Source organism: Nomascus leucogenys, chromosome 3 (assembly GCF_006542625.1).
Source record: "Nomascus leucogenys isolate Asia chromosome 3, Asia_NLE_v1, whole genome shotgun sequence".
NCBI lineage: Eukaryota > Metazoa > Chordata > Mammalia > Primates > Hylobatidae > Nomascus > Nomascus leucogenys.
The window spans coordinates 131,954,212-131,967,361 of NC_044383.1; the positions used below are offsets into that span (position 1 = coordinate 131,954,212).

General features: G+C 35.6%; 1 protein-coding gene across 10 annotated transcripts in view; it reads right to left on the reverse strand.

Annotated features, from left to right (window-relative positions):
* Positions 1-13,150, reverse strand: part of SHPRH (SNF2 histone linker PHD RING helicase) — an 86,323-nt gene that overhangs the window by 25,090 nt on the left and 48,083 nt on the right. For all 10 annotated transcript variants that reach the window (XR_004029377.1, XR_004029378.1, XR_004029376.1 and 7 more), the window contains 2 exons: positions 10,249-10,320; positions 7,209-7,397 (listed from right to left, as the gene is read on the reverse strand). Coding sequence is in view for 7 of the 10 variants with exons in the window: in XM_030809800.1 (XP_030665660.1) it covers positions 7,209-7,397; positions 10,249-10,320 (261 nt within the window). In the remaining 3 variants the exon portion in view is untranslated. The remainder of the gene's footprint in view (positions 1-7,208; positions 7,398-10,248; positions 10,321-13,150) is intronic.

Consider the following 13,150-nt stretch of genomic DNA (forward strand, 5'->3'; position numbering starts at 1 on the left):
TTCCTATTTTAAACTCAGAATTTCATAATCGTTTTTTTCCACTCAGATGTTTATTTTAATTATATTTTAAAAGTGTAAGACAGATGTCACAAATGATCTTTAAATTAACTGAACAAAAATTCAAATAAAAAAAACAATAGAATTCCACATGTAGAATTCTACACATAGTATGGCTAGGCTTCTTCTTGAGTTGGAATGTAGAAATACAGTTTTTTTCTCTACAAAAAGGCTGTATAAGATATCTCTATTATTAAGAGATTTGCTTGCTAAAAACACAGATTTCTGGACCACATCCCAGGTCTAATGAGTCAAAGTTTATGGAGGTAGAGCCCGAACAAAAATATTTATTTTAAAAAGCAGGCCAGTTGATGGTCAGATACTTAAAAGTTTGACAAAAAAAGCAATTGTGTAGCATGTGGTAGGTGGGAAGGGTACTGTATTGCTGTCACTATATCTATGTAGTGGCTGTATCTATTTTCTCCCGGACAGAAATTTCTTATTATCTAAGACTCTTGTTCAGTATAGGGTCAGGGTTTCCACTGGTAAAACGCTTTGTATAAAACCTAGCCAAATGTAAGACACAGGGAACAAGACATGTGGGCCATATGTTCTGCCAGGAGGCCTACTTCACCATCCAAAATGCCTGGCAGTTGTCAGAACTTGCAAGGGGAATTTTGTTTACTTTGTGAGATGCCCAGTAGGTTCCAAAGGTCATTTAGGAATACTGTCACACTGTTGCTAGGGAAGAAATGGTTTTCAACTTAAGTGCATCCACCAAACAGGACATTTGTGATCCCAGTATTCATTTCGTATCTATGGTCAATCAACAGCATTCCTTACATTGTAAAATCTCTTATTTCCAAGAAATACTACTTAAAAATGTCTACTACTAATAAATAATAGTTTTATGTTTTCCAAGTATCTTTTATCCACAAAAAAGCTATATGATTAAGCATTATGTATGATATATGGTTTGCTATGTCTGAGAATCTTGACATAAATACAGTGAAATAACCATTTCAGAAATAAATTTTATATTTCAGATAACATAAACACTTCAATTATATAAAAAATTGTCAGTATTGTTTGTTAAAGATCAGGGATTTGATAATCAACAGTAATATAAAGAAAAAAACTAGGTTTAGAAATAACTGGAACTAGTAGTTCTAAAATTTGAAAATAATGCCTTAATTATTTACACAGAGCCATCTTTATTTACATACAAATCCAAAATAGGCAATATGATCATTTATGTGGAAGTTTCAAAGAGTCACAAGAGAGGGGTGAAGTCTCAGAATACAATAAGCTGATGTTTCAAGGAGGAAGTGACAGACAGCAGGGCAGAAGTGTGACAGAAGTCAGAAGAAGAGACAGGAAGCACAAGGCAAATGTGGCAGACACAAATGGTAACAGAAAAAGCAGTGAAGAGCCAACCTAAACGTGGCGTGAAGCAATGTGAGGACGTTGAGGAGGGATAAAATTTGCCCACACAATGGTACAATATGCAGTCTTATGTTTAAGAAAAGGAAATGTAATTACATGTGCATCTATGATAAAAAGGGAAATTAGTAAATTCTATAATCTTAATTTTTTTTTTAAAGATGCTTCAGTTAATTCACGTGTTCATCAATACCCATGAAAGACAGTGAGAAGTGACAGCACAATAAACAGTATTTATACACTGATATCCCTGCTCCAACAGCACAGCACATGTAACTGTGCCAATCTCTATCTTGGGTGTCTAGGAAAGCTGCCATAAAAAGAACAGGTGTTTGGATTTGATGGGCTCAATGACTCAGTTTCGTAGAGGCTGTGCTGTTTACTGGTAGCTAGAGCAATCACTTCCTTAACCTCTCTGCACAAAACCTGACACAGCAGTTCTTTCTTATGCCAGTTCCTTGTACTGTGATGCATGCTGTCACCTAACGGTGAGCCACCTCTTCTTAGCCACAAAGGCCATCTGTGGCCCTTGAGATGCTGTGGCCAGAGGAAGAGAAAGAAGAGAAAAAAGGAAGGGCTAAGAAAGACTATCTTTATGGGAAGGAAAGGAGAAACTATAGGAGTGGGAAGAAATTGGGGAGAGAGGGACTGGGAAGCAGCATAGCTCCTAAGTATTGCAGGCAGGATAAAGAATAACTGTTAAATGCCTCAGGGCTGCACCGTAAGTCACCTACCTCTTCATTCAATAACTCTTTGGCATTTGCTTTAAAAATACAGTCCTCCCTCGGTGTCTGTGAGGGATTGACTGCTTCCAAAACCCTTGTGGATACCAAAATCCCAGGATGCTCAAGGCACTTATATAAAATGTCATATTTGCATATAACATACACGCATCCTCCTATATACTTTAAATCATCTCTAGATTACCTCATATAATCCTACACATCATTTCATTTGCGTGGATTCAATGTAAACTCAGCATGCTGCAAATTCAAGTTCTGCTCTTTAGAACTTCATGGAATTTTTCTTGTTCCAAATATTTTTGATCTATGGTTGGCTATATCCACAGATACACAGGGCTGACTGTAAAATGTATTCAGGGGATTCACAGATAGGGAACAGGACTAGATGATCCTTAGGTCATGATGCTCTCATCACGTATCCTTGCCTGTTCTGTTATTCCCATACTGTCCTGCACTTCCTTCCTGCTTGTTTACCCTCTAATTTTTCTCCTTTCACTCCTCGATCTTTCACTGGTGCCCCCTGGAACTTGTATTTTATGAAACAAATTGTTTCATATTTTCTCCCTCTTGTAGAAATATTGCTCTTCACTTCCCTGCTCTAATTAGAACCTGGCTATCCTCTAAGCATACTGGTCTCTCAGCAGCCCTTTTGAGTGAAGGATGAGTGTTGCATTTGAGTGCTGGTCCACAAATGCAGGTTTCACAGCATTAGTTCTCATTTGTGTAACAACTTCCATTTTTTGAGCCTCCTGAAGCTCAGTTTTCCCAACTCTACCTTTTGCTATAATTTACTGAACTCTACCCTACATTCACTAAAGAACTTTGGTGCCTAATGTACTCTATACCTCAACTCTAGATACTACATACTGTCTGCCTGGACAGCTCATCCAAAATTCAGGTCTCATTGTTTCATCTTCCAGCATCTTTTCTTCTCTACCTCACTTGAGTCACCTACTTCTACAGTCACATCTGGCAGACCTGTCCTCTTTGGAATGACTATGATCTCCCATTCTCAGATAAGAACACCTATGCTTGTATCTTTTGTGCTCAATAGCCCAATTTATACCTGTTATTTGACTTCAATGAAACCTCTACTTTTTATACATCAACATTCTCCTTCTTTTCAAGAAACTTGTATTACAAATTATCCTTTCTCTTACATCTTCAGTCTATCCTTTTTTCACTGGAGACTAAACATGCTCAAGAATCTTTTGTCTTAAACAAAACAACAACAAAAAAGTGATGTCTTTCTGTTTTCATATCTTCTGGTTACAATTCTGATTCTATCTCACAGTTAAATTTATGAAACAGTTGGGCATTTTTTCTACTTGTTGACTTCCTGCTCATCCCTCAATCCCTCCCAATCTGCTTTCCGCCTCTACATTTGTATTAAAAGAGCTCCTTCTAAAGTCATCAGTGACCTCATTAGACAAATTAGTCCACATTGTAGTTGATCCACCTTCAGCACTACTGCCTCTTCACCGAAGCAGAGCGTCCCTGTGGTCTTTGTTGCCAGCGTACCCCCCTGGATTGCCTGTCCCTAGTTGCTCCTTCTCATTTTCCAGCCCTCCCAACTTGATTCAATCTTTTAAAGTTATGGACTTCACAGGACTCAATCTGAAGCAAAGTTTTCTATTAGTGACTCTGAATTTTGTATCTCTGGCTCCACATATCAACACTTTTCTGGATAGTTCTACTTGGATGTCTTAGGCACCTTAAATATGATATGTCTAAATGTATTCCTCTTCCAAATACCTCGTATCATTAGCTATACCATTACCCACCTGCTTATTCACATCAGAAACCAGGGGTGATCTATGAAATTTCCTTCACTAATGCTGCCAACATTCTCTAACTTTACTCTAACATCTCTAGAATATACCCACTTCTCTCCATTTCTACTGCCATCAGCCAAATCAAAGCCACCATTACTCCTGTTGTAGCCTCCTAAACTGCTCTCTCCAAATTTCTTCTGCTCTATTCTGTTCCTCATCATCTGTTCTCCACACAAATCTTTTTGAAATCCAAATGTGATCATGATACATCCCTGCTTATAATATTTAATGGCTTTCTCCTTAAATAAATAAAATTCTCAAATCTTCAGGTGGCCCTTCAACATCTGGTCCCCCAGTTAGGTCTCCAGGCTCATTCAACTGCATTCTCCTTCTTGCTTTCTACACTTCGGCCACTCAGATCCATTTGAGTCCTTGTCTTAGGCTTTTCCATGCATTGCTCTCTTCTGGTTTTCTTTTTCTCTGTCTAGGAGCCAACCTATTCTCTCCTCAGGCTGACTAATCCATCATTCATCCTTTAGATACCTGCTTGTCATTCCCTCAGAGACTTCAGGTTTTTCCTTTTTTTCCTTTAAAAAAAAAAAAAACAACAAAAAAGGGATACATGTACAGAATATGCAGGTTTGTTACACAGGTATCCATGTGCCATGGTGGTTTTCTGCACCTATTTATCTGCCCTCTTAGTTCCCTCTCCTCACTCCCCTGCCCCAACAAGCCCTGGTGTGTGTTGTTCTCCTCTTTGTGTCCATGTGTTCTCAGTGTTCAACTCCCACTTACGAGTGAGAACATGTGGTGTTTGGTTTTTTGTTCCTGTGTTAGTTTGCTGAGGATGATGGCTTCCAGCTTCATCCATGTCCCTGCAAAGGACATGATCTCATTCCTTTTTATGGCTGCATAGTATTACATGGTGCATACGTACTACATTTTCTTTATCTAGTCTATCATTGATGGGCATTTGGATTGGTTCCATGTATTTGTTATTGTAAATAGTGCTGCAATAAACATTTGTGTGTGTATGTCTTTATAGCAGAATGATTTATATTCCTTTGGGTATACATGCAGTAAAGGGATTGCTGGGTCATATGGGATTTCTGGTTCTAGATCCTTGAGGAATTGCCATACTGTCTTCCACAATGGTCGAACTAATTTATATTCCCACCAACGTGTAAAAACGTTCCTATTTCTTCACAGGCTTGCCAGCATCTATTATTTCTTGACTTTTTAATAATCGCCATTCTGACTGGTGTGAGATGGTATCTCATTGTGGTTCTGATTTGCATTTCTCCGATGATCAGTGATGTTGAACTTTTTTTCATGTTTGTTGGCCATGTAAATATCTTCTTTTGAGAAGTGTCTGTTCATATCCTTTGCCCAATTTTTGATGGGGTTGATTTTTTCTTATAAATATGTTCACATTCCTTGTAAATTCTGGATATTAGACCTGTCAGATGGGTCGATTGCAAAAATTTTCTCCCGTTCTGTAGGTTGCCTGTTTACTGATGATAATTTCTTTTGCTCTGCAGAAGCTCTTTAGTTTAATTAGATTCCCTTTGTCAATTCTGGCTTTTGTTGCAGTTGTTTTTGGTGTCTTTGTCATGAAGTCTTTGTCCATGCCTATGTCCTGAATGGTACTGCCTAGGTTTTCTTCTCGGATTTTTATGGTTTTGGGTTTTACATTTAAGTCTTTAATCTATCTTAATTTTTTTGTAAGGTGTAAGGAAGGGGTCCAGTTTCAGTTTTCTGCATATGGCTAGCCAGTTTTCCCAGCCCCATTTACCCAACAGGATCCTTTCCCCATTGCTTGTTTTTGTCGGGTCTGTCAAAGATCAGTTGTAGATGTGTGCTATTATTTCTGAGGTCTCTGTTTTGCTCCATTGGCCTGTATTTCCGGTTTTGGTACCATTCTGTTTTGGTTACTGTAGCCTTGTAGTATAGTTTGAAATCAGGTAGCATGATGCCTCCAGCTTTGTTCTTTTGTAGTGCTTATCACAATTATAACACACTAATTATTTGTTAACATCTATGCTTCTTGCCCCAACTCAAAACTCCTTCACCAATCTCCACAAGAGTAGTAACCATATCTGTTTTATTTATGTGTATGCTGTGTCTATGAGGCCTAGCACACCGCCTGTGTGCTGGTACGTGTCCAATATATACATGTGGAATGAATGGATGAATGCTTATTCTAACTGTGGAATGCTGTTTATCCCAACAGATTAAAGAGCAATATGACTGATATTTTCAGGTTTTACTCAAATAACAGTGAAAAAAGAGCAATTAAAAGTTTTTTAATGCAGCTACAGTTTTCTTGGGAGAAGGGTACCATAATAACTGCTTAACTACTGGTAGTGAATTTCAACTTGCAGCTGATTCTACTTAAAAAACACATTACTTAAAAGTGAGGAGTATCAAAAACTCAGAAGGAATAAAGAATACTTCATCTTGCTTAAGAGTCAACCCCATCATTCTCTAAGCCTCATTCTCTAACTATTCCTTAAAGCCCACATTTGCTACTAAATTTAGATACTGATGTGTCCTTTGTTCAAGTTTGGTTAGAAAAAAAATATTAAAAAAGCATAGTTAAGGAAAAGAAAGAAGAAAATAGTCTTGGCTTTTTATTAAATAACGCTTAAAAGCAGTAAATCCAATTACAGATCCAGTCTGGATATCACATTATAGTAATTTTCTTAAAATTCTGAAGCATGGAAAAAAATTAGGAAAATAAAGCCAAAATTTGGCTTTATCCTGGAATATCAATCCATGCTGTTTAAAAAGCACATTACCTCTTTCTTGTAGCTGTCTTCATTAGCCAATTTATTTTATCCTTCTGTTTAGTTAGACACATCCTTTTTTCCTTACATTCGGGGATGAGTAAAAGAAAGAGGAAAACTCTTTCTTTAAATAAATCTCTAATGTAACCAGACCTCTATCTACTTGTGGTGGATAGAAATATTATAAAGGATGATAGGAAACTGTAATTTTAAGATGTTACATTTTAGCCACAGTGTACATGACTATCGCTAACCATGTTTGAATAAGTGTTCTGTGTTCCTCCCACAATTAAAAATTAGATGGTTAAGCTGAGGCTTTCAGGCAGTGTATCTACGGACAACAGTGGCGTCTCCCTATTCACTGTCAAGCTTGTTCTGATGTTCATGCTTTCTTAATCAGATACTGCTTCCTATATTATATTGCCTTACCTATGCTTCTATGTGTTCCTGACCTACTTTACCTTCACAGGGATGTCCTCCTCCTGGTTTGCTTTCTCTGAGGTAAAGACATACGAGATTTCTTTGTGAGATGTGGTCTGGCGGCAGATTGCACACTTAATGGAGCTTCTGTGAGATCCCACGCTGTATTGTTCAATAATTATAGAAATGCATTCATTACAGAAACAGTGACCACAGGTCAGCACCGCCCACTAAAAAGAAAACAGAACAAGCCTTAGTGCTATCAGAGATGCCTTACAATTTATAAGTATATTAAAAAGAGAAGAGATTCACAAATTTTTCTTCCTAAAGATTTCATGACATTAATATTCTTTGTCATAAAGCCAAGTTGTGCCTTCAAATTAATTTTTTATTCCAAAGTAAGCTTTCATAATCTTTAGTTCTGTTTATTCTAAAAGTGAGCCTGATAGTCAGTCATCATTACTTTGTAGAAAGGTGGTGTTCTCATTTCTGTATTTGGGAAGAATGTAAATTAGTCCTTCAGCACTCTAACAACAGATGTAACAGAGGGACTCAGAATATTAATTTGGAGATAATATCATACTCGATATGTTCCATTTAATTTAAAAAATAGATTTATATTTTCACACATTAAAGCACTTATATAGAAAATAATATGGGATAGTTAGTATCTCAAATTTATTTTGAAAGTGGTTCTGGTTATTTAAAAAATTACAAACAAAAAGAAATTATTATTATTATTATTTTTTAGACATTCTTGCTCTGTCGCCCAAGCTGGAGTGCAGATGTGGTCTCGGCTCACTGCAACCTTGCAACCTCCACTTCCAGGGTTCAAGCAATTTTCCTGCCTCAGCCTCCTGAGTAGCTGGGATTACAAGCGCCTGCTGCCACGACCAGCTAATTTTTGTATTTTTAGTAGAGAAGGGTTTCACCACATTGACCAGACTGGTCTCGAACTCCTGACCACGTGATCCATCCACCTCGGCCTGGGATTACAGTTGTGAGCCACCGCACCCAGCCAAAAAGAAATGTTTAAGAAACCCCTTGTCCTATTCGGGAAAAATAAAATAATCCTCTCTGAATCTCTGCAACATACCATGGAAACTTTTGCCCTCTTTGGCAATGAGAGACGTAAGAGCAATAGATTTAGTCTAGGTGTAAGTTCTAAAAGCTATGGCATCTTATAAATGTAGATTTAACCTTTTTCATCTGGTAAAAACAATAAGAAAAACTGAGTGTCTTTTGAGTGACAAAGCTTCTAAATCCTTAAGCTATGTTTTTTTTTTAAGATTTGGACATGTATGGAAAGAAAGTGTGTAGCTGGCCCACTTGAGGTTCTTTGCTGGATCATCTAAGATGCTCTTTGGAAAAGAACTCACATTGAAAGAAGAGAAAATTGAGGTATATAAGCTTGGTTTTAAAACCACTATTTTGCCTATTATCAGCTAATACTATTCTACTGTTCTCTAGCTGCACCTCTGCCAGAGTCCACAGGAGTTGAGACTAATGAAATTGAAGAGCTGTTTTACTAGCATTTTTGTATGACACAGAGCAGCACTATATTGTACTTTATGTACCTCTAGTGCCACTGGGGTACTCTACTGGAAAGGAGTTTTGTGACTCGCTGGAGCTCAAAATGGACCAACTAAACATCAAGACAGGTCCACCTACATGTGCAATGGAGAAGAAGCAACGAGATACCTGGCACCTGAACATTAGGAGTGACAGGAAGCTGACTGACCCAAAAAGAAGAGACAAATGGCAATGCCTCCAGGGGCATCAGCTGGTACATATGGGTTATCTCTGATGGATTCTAACTTAATAGCCCTAAATTAGAAGAGGGGGAGAACCAGGTGATCCAAAAAGGAAAAAAAAATATACAGCTACTATACATTGTGAGTATGAACAGAGCTTGAAAAGTATTTTTGTTACTATTATTGAAATCCAATATGGTCTTCTAAGTGTAGGAAACCTAGGTTATGCTAGAATTAAATGAACTAATGTATATGAAAGAACTTTAAAAACTGAAAATGTTCAAGACAAAATGAAATAAAACATCTGAGACAGTCCAGTTGCATAAATCTTATCAAAACTAAAAGCAAAAAATACTACTTTCTGTCATGATTTCTTCCATTTTTATCACAACTTTTATCAGTTTCATCACTGGCTTTTGTCAGAAGTAACCAGCATTTGTAAACTACTATTTTGCTCAGTTTCCAATGTAGTATCTCTCCCTTTAAGATGTATTAGCAAATAAAGTATTCTTGTGATCTCACCTTCTCCACCAATCTTGGAAACTAAAAGGTACTTTCTTCTTGATTATTACTGGTCAGAATATGGAATGCATGTATTTACCTTTCAACTCTCAGCTCCACAGAAAAAAACAGCCAAGAATATCTCTACTTCTTCACCAGTAATAGGCTTATCTTTCAAATTTTCAAGAGCAATGAATATTCTGGTATATATATAGAGAGATTTACCATAGAAAGCAGAAACTTGTATTTTCATAAATTGCAGTTCTCCTAGAGGAGAATATGGTTCTACCAAGTTTACAGACATTATGTATACTAATATTCACAAAGAAATATATTTAATATGGTGGTCTACCAAAATCACATCTAAATTTCCCTAAGAGAGATTCACTTGTACTCTAAAGTACAAGTATTATGCGATCTTAATACTGGCAAGAACTATGATTCTATACTAATGTAATACCTTAAGTAACTCTATGTGTGTTATATTACCTTTCTGTATAATTATTGAATAACTATGTTAACCTGACAAAGTCAAATTACTGGACACAACCTTGTGACTGGAAACAATGTGTGAAACTGTGCATCTTTAATGAAAAAGATGGGGTCATTCTAGAAATATTTTTTTACTTCCCATTTAAGAAAAGCATTGCTCAAACATCTAACCCTAAGCATGTCACCTAACCTCTAGTGCTATCTTTAAGATAATGGTAATACTTGCCTTTCATAGAAACTAGTGGTGAGAAAAACGAGAGAAAGATTTTATGTAGAAACCTTTGAAAACCGTAAGGTATTTTATAAATGCATGTGATGTTTATTATAATTTTACCTGTTTTCCCAGCTGTCGAGCACAGATTGGACAAGGTTCTGGATTAACACCTCCCGATGTTTTATCCTGAGACTATCCAAAAAAGAATTAAAAAATATATTAGTTACATGTTTACATATAAAACCTGATACATGTTTTGCGACTCATTTATGGAAGTGAATACTGGCAATTACAATTTACATAATCTAACAATTTAGATGAACCATCAATCTCTGTATTACCTAACATAATTATTCCTGAGACTTACTTACAAATATCATTTATTCAAGGAGAGAACAAAAAAATGAAAACAATTTTAATCATACAGGTTGAATATCCCTAATCCAAAATCTGAAATCTGAAATGCTCCAAAATCCAAACTTTTTGAGTGCTGACATGACAATCAAGGTAAACGCTCACTGGAGCATTTCAGGTAACAGATTTTCAGATTAGGCATTCAAACAAATTGAACCAATGAATTATTCTTTTCCTCTGTCAATTATTGATTTTTATAAGTAAATCAATAATGTATGTATATAGTTGCAGTTCTATAATGTCCATTTGATCTTACCATATAGATTCCAATTCATTTTACTATGTTGTCCACTTTTCCTTTTTACATATAATAAATCACCTACAAATTTAGTGGCTTAAAACAAACATATGTTTCCCATGATTCTACAGGTGATTTGGGGATGGGCTGAGTTGGCTGGGGTTGGATGGTCTATGATGGCCTCATGCTCATGTCTGGCAGTTGGTAGGCTATCTGGTCTGTAGGGAGGGCTGAGCTGAGCTGAGGGCTCTGCTGCTCAAGAAAGTAAACTAGGCTTTTTGAGATAGTCTCATGGAGTTCCAAAGAGCAACAAGAATGGGAGGGTCATTGCTGTAGCACTTTGTAAAAAATCTACCATAATTCACAACAGCTCTTCTTTTCCAATATGTCAATAAAGAGTTGACATTTATATAAATGGTGAGATTATAAATATTTTAGGCCTTGTGGGCCATATGATCTGTGTTGTAAGACTCAATTCCGCTACTGTGGCATGAATGCAGCCACAGACAATACGTAAATGAATGAGTGTGACCATATTCCAATAAAACTTTACTTACGAATAAAGGTAATGGGCTGAATTTTTCCCATGCATGGTAATTTGCAGATCCTTAAGTTAAAGATGTTATAAATATTCCTCTAAGCACTGTCACATATTTTTACTTTCACTCAGTTCAGAGTATTTTCTAATTTCCATTTTGACTTCTTCTTTGTCCCATGGGTTATTCAGAAATATACTGTCAATTTCTAAACTTTTAGGGACTTATCCAGTTATCTTTCCATTACTGATTTCTGGTTCAAATTCCTCTTCAGTCAGAAAACATACTCTCACATACTTTTAAGAGCTGCTTTTTGAATTAGCATAAGGTCTACTTTGATAAATGTTCCACGTACACGTAAAAAATATGTATTCTGAAGCTGTTGGGTGTAATGGTCTGTGTCAATTGGGTCATATTTGTTCATTAGTGTTCAAATGTTCAATATCCTTATGGACTTTCTTGTCTATTCCTCTGGAGGAATCTTAAAATAGATTAAATTATCTTAAAATAATTATTTTAATAAATTTTATAAATTTTAATAAACATAAATAAATTTATAATAAAATATAATTATAAATACATTTTTGGCAGAATTACAAATACATAATTATAAATAAAATATTATAATAAAACAATAAATTTTAATATATTTAAATAAATTAAATCTTAAAATAATCCTCTGCTTACCTCCTTCCTTTGTGCTACTGACATATATTTTAGTTCTATAAAAGTTGCATAACCCATAAAACAGCATTGTTGCTTTTAAATAGTCAATATCCTTGCATATTTATCTACATATTTAAGCTTTTGCTCTTCATTCCTTACTGTAGTTGCATCCTTCAATCTGAAATAATTTTCCTTTCGTCCAAAGAAGTTCTTTTAATATTTATTGTGATGTGGGTTTACTGGAGATGAATTCTTCCAGTTTGTGTTTGTCTGAAAATATCCTTATTTTGCTTTTTTTAAAAAAAGGAAATTTTCTTTAAGTATAGAACTCTAGGTTGGCTGTTTTTTTCTTTTAGCATTTTGAAGATGTTCCAATGTCAACTGGTTACATACAGAAACTACGGAAAATACTGAAACATCTTTAAAGGTGAAAAGAAAAACATCTCTATGTAGCCACCAGTTTTATTAGTGCTCCTTTGTAAGTATTAAGTGTTTTATCTCTCAACTTTTTTTATTTCTATTTTTCATTATTTTTGGTTTCCAGCAGTTTGACTATGATGTATCTAGGCAGTATTTTGTTTTTTTTCTTTACTTATTCTGCTTAGTGTTTCTGAACTTCTTGAATCTTTAAGACATTTGTCATACTTTTATCATTTTTAGAAAATTCTCAGCTATTATCTCTTCAAGCTCCTGTCCTATTCTCTTTTCCACTTGAACTTCAATTACAAGTATGCTAGATCTATGAAATTACAAGTATGCTAGATTCAAACAACTATGTCTCAAATCTCTTTTGCCCTATTTTGCTCTTTTTCTATCTATGCCACTTCAAATTGGGTATTTTCTATTGTACTGTACTTGAGTTCATGAATGCTGTCATTTTCTGTGTCTGGTCTCCATTCAATGAGTTTTTTATTTCAGATACTGTATTTCTGCAGTTCTATAATGTTCATTTAATCCTACTGTATAGATTCCAGTTCATCTTATGTTGTCCAATTTTCCTTTTCCTTTCTTTCACATACAGGTTGAGCATTCCAAATCCAAAAATCTGTAATCTAAAATGCTCTAAAATCATAAACTTTTTGAGTGCTGATGCAATGCTCAAAGGAAATGCTCACTGGAGCATTTCAAGTTTTGGATTTGAGATGTTCAACCTACATAAAATTGTTGA